This window comes from Stegodyphus dumicola, chromosome X2, assembly GCF_044657685.1.
Source record: "Stegodyphus dumicola isolate Sdum_Otavi_A_Nest chromosome X2, ASM4465768v1".
Lineage (NCBI taxonomy): Eukaryota > Metazoa > Arthropoda > Arachnida > Araneae > Eresidae > Stegodyphus > Stegodyphus dumicola.
Window position 1 is genome coordinate 117239490 of NC_140781.1, and position 2852 is coordinate 117242341.

General features: G+C 35.8%; 1 protein-coding gene across 1 annotated transcript; it reads right to left on the reverse strand.

Annotated features, from left to right (window-relative positions):
* Positions 1 to 416: 416 nt before the first annotated feature.
* On the reverse strand, positions 417 to 776 carry LOC146992893 (protein GVQW3-like). The gene has a single exon (XM_085808823.1). The coding sequence runs from the start codon at positions 774 to 776 to the stop codon at positions 417 to 419; it is 360 nt and encodes a 119-aa protein (XP_085664949.1).
* Positions 777 to 2852: the final 2076 nt, after the last annotated feature.

Below are 2852 nucleotides of genomic sequence, written 5' to 3' on the forward strand. Positions count from 1 at the left end.
AGAAGAATGACGCCTTTGCTCAGTAATCCAGGCCGTTTGCGTCGGATGGCTTTACGCAATTTCGTTAAGGTGGCACAATAACGATCGGCCTTAATGGTATGGCCACGCTCCAAATACTCGATTAGGATAACACCAGTCGTATCCCAGAAAACGGTAGCCGTCACTTTACCGGCAGAGGGTGTGACCTTAAACTTCTTCCTCGTCGGTGATCCAGCGTGTTTCCACTCCATCGTGGCTCTTTTGGATGTGGCGGCGAAGTGATGAAGCCATGTTTCATCACCGGTAACGATGCGATCAATGAAGTGTTGACCGTCTGAATGGTATCGCTGAAGAAATGTGAGGCTGCACATCATTCGAGTGGCCTTATGCTCCGCGGACAACGCACGTGGAACCCAGCGGGCACAAACTTTGGAATATCACAACTCATCGGTTACGATACGCTGAACGTTACCATAACTCAGGTCCAACTCTGAGGCAATCTCACGCACGGTCACTCGTCGATCCCTTTGGATGATTTCTTCAACACGTGCTGTGTTGATATCCGTCCTTGAAGAACTTGGACGGCCGCTCGCTTCCATATTGCGGTTTTCCACATGCTCCCTGCCCGCTTGATAAGAACGACACCATTTTGCTACCTGTTGTCTACTCATTGCTTTGTTCCCGTATACCTCAACGATTTGTCTGTGAATTTCGGATGCGGCCACATTCTTCGCCCATAAGAATCGAATTACGGCTCGCACCTCTATGCTAGACCACTTTTCTAGATGTCGTGCCATTACTGTCGCTCTTAAGTGTCTGCGTACTGACGCTACTTACTCGTAGAACCGCTGTAGGACAACTAGCGCCATCTGTCAACCACCCTGGGTGGAAATATTCGCTCCACAATTATTACGTTTCAAATGTTTCTGCTTGTAAACTTTTTTGGATCAACCTACGTATATGTACACATGAATTTATGTGTGTATACATGTACAATTCTGAATCCAGTCCCGATACCAGAACAGTACTAAAATTTCTGTATAAAACACAGCTGTTACTAATAAATGCACATGTGTAACTGATGTTTTGACAAATATCATTATATTAAAAAAAGTATTTTTATTTCATATAATAATCAACAGATGATAAAATAACACTCAAGAAAAACTATAATAAAGCAAAACCTTAGGATAGCATAGGTGAACTTGCTATCATAAGGAGGGTATACAACCCACATAGAACTAAGATGTCCTAATTTTCAGAAAAGGGAATCTGAAAATATCCTAAAAGCACTTATTTTCTGAAAGCTATCCAAATGTACTACATAGACATGCATAAAAACAAGTGCCATTGGGACTTCATGAAATATGGTCAAAACTATATTGAAACCTACATAAATTAATTTACATTTATATCTTTAAACAGACACAAAAACATCATGTAAGCTTTTATTTCAATATTAATAATAAAAAAAAATTCAGCAGAGATTTTAATGGCTAACAAAGAAAAAGAAATTAAGATTTCATCACAGCAATTAAATTATTAAATTTCAATATATAAAAATTTGAATGTATCAAATTGTAGGGTTTTCTTAATTTGCATAACAAACATGTTTTAAGTTTTCCTGTTCTCAACTTCCCAAAGTTCCCCTCACATTCTCTCATCAGGATGTAAATATAAAGTGCAATTTAAACGTGTGATCATATCAGTTTATTCAGAGCGTGTTTCGCTAGCCTAGCGCACGTTTCGTTGTTATTTCACGGTCACTCGAGTAAGCCTTTTGGCCTTATCTGTTTAGCATCACGCCGATTAGATTTCTGCGAGTCCATCTCTTAGGAGTAATTTTGAAGTGCGTTCTTGCACTCATTTATTTTTAAGATTTGATTTGTATTCTTGTCTACATTTAAGTTATCGCTGCAAGTGAACGGTGTTTATGTAACGCACGAAGCCTGTGCTGTCTGTTATTTTAGTTCGAGTTAATAAAGGGTTATTTTGCACCCTTCCTCTATGCTGGTATTTATTTCACACCTGAGCGAGAATTCGCCAGGTTCATTATAGGATCTATGTCAGTGTACGTGGAAAAGTAGAGATAGCTTTTACAAAATTTAATGTTTAGAAATAGCATAGCATAAAAATACACAGGTTTCCATGCCACCCAGGAGGTAGTGTGTCAGCTCGTTACCAAAATGGTTCCCCAAAACTTGCATTTTTACATTCAGTTCTACATAATTACTATAATTTAGGTTTTAAAAGTAAAGTTTGTAGCTAGTCAAAGTAAAAATGTTCGTGAAAGGAATATAATAAACTAATTCATGAGATAGGTTACGATGCAAGTTTCAGAAAAAAAAATTTAAGCCGTTTAAATTTTTTTTAAAGTGTTTACTTAAATGATACAAAATACTGATCGAAAAAATAAGTTCAGGACATATTAATTATTTTGAATATGAAATACAGAATAAAATACATCACTTACCTATATTTAATACTACAAGAGAATTAAAATTTTTAAAAAACAAATATACTATATATACCATTCAAAACCAGACTAGTTAAAACTTTAGCTGTCATTATCTCAGACACATCCATTTACTTGAGTTTTCATTCTTTAAATTCTTTTTTATCATTTCCAATGGCTTAACAAAAAATTACAAAAAACTAAAATCTTATAAACAAAGGATACAAACAATAGAACTACGATTAAACAGATTCATGGTTTTTTATACAGACACAGTATTTTTATACAAATAAAGCAAAAATAAATTTTCTTAAAACAAACTTTATTACATGAATATCAAATTGTGCTTAAAACTGTATAAGATGGAACCATACAAGGTTGTTCAATAAGTTCGCGGAGCGCCATCTATTCGTCAACA

What these genes read in the sequence shown, in the direction of transcription:
- LOC146992893 (XM_085808823.1), bottom strand. Translation starts at nt 776, where the DNA reads ATGGCACGACATCTAGAAAAGTGGTCTAGCATAGAGGTGCGAGCCGTA.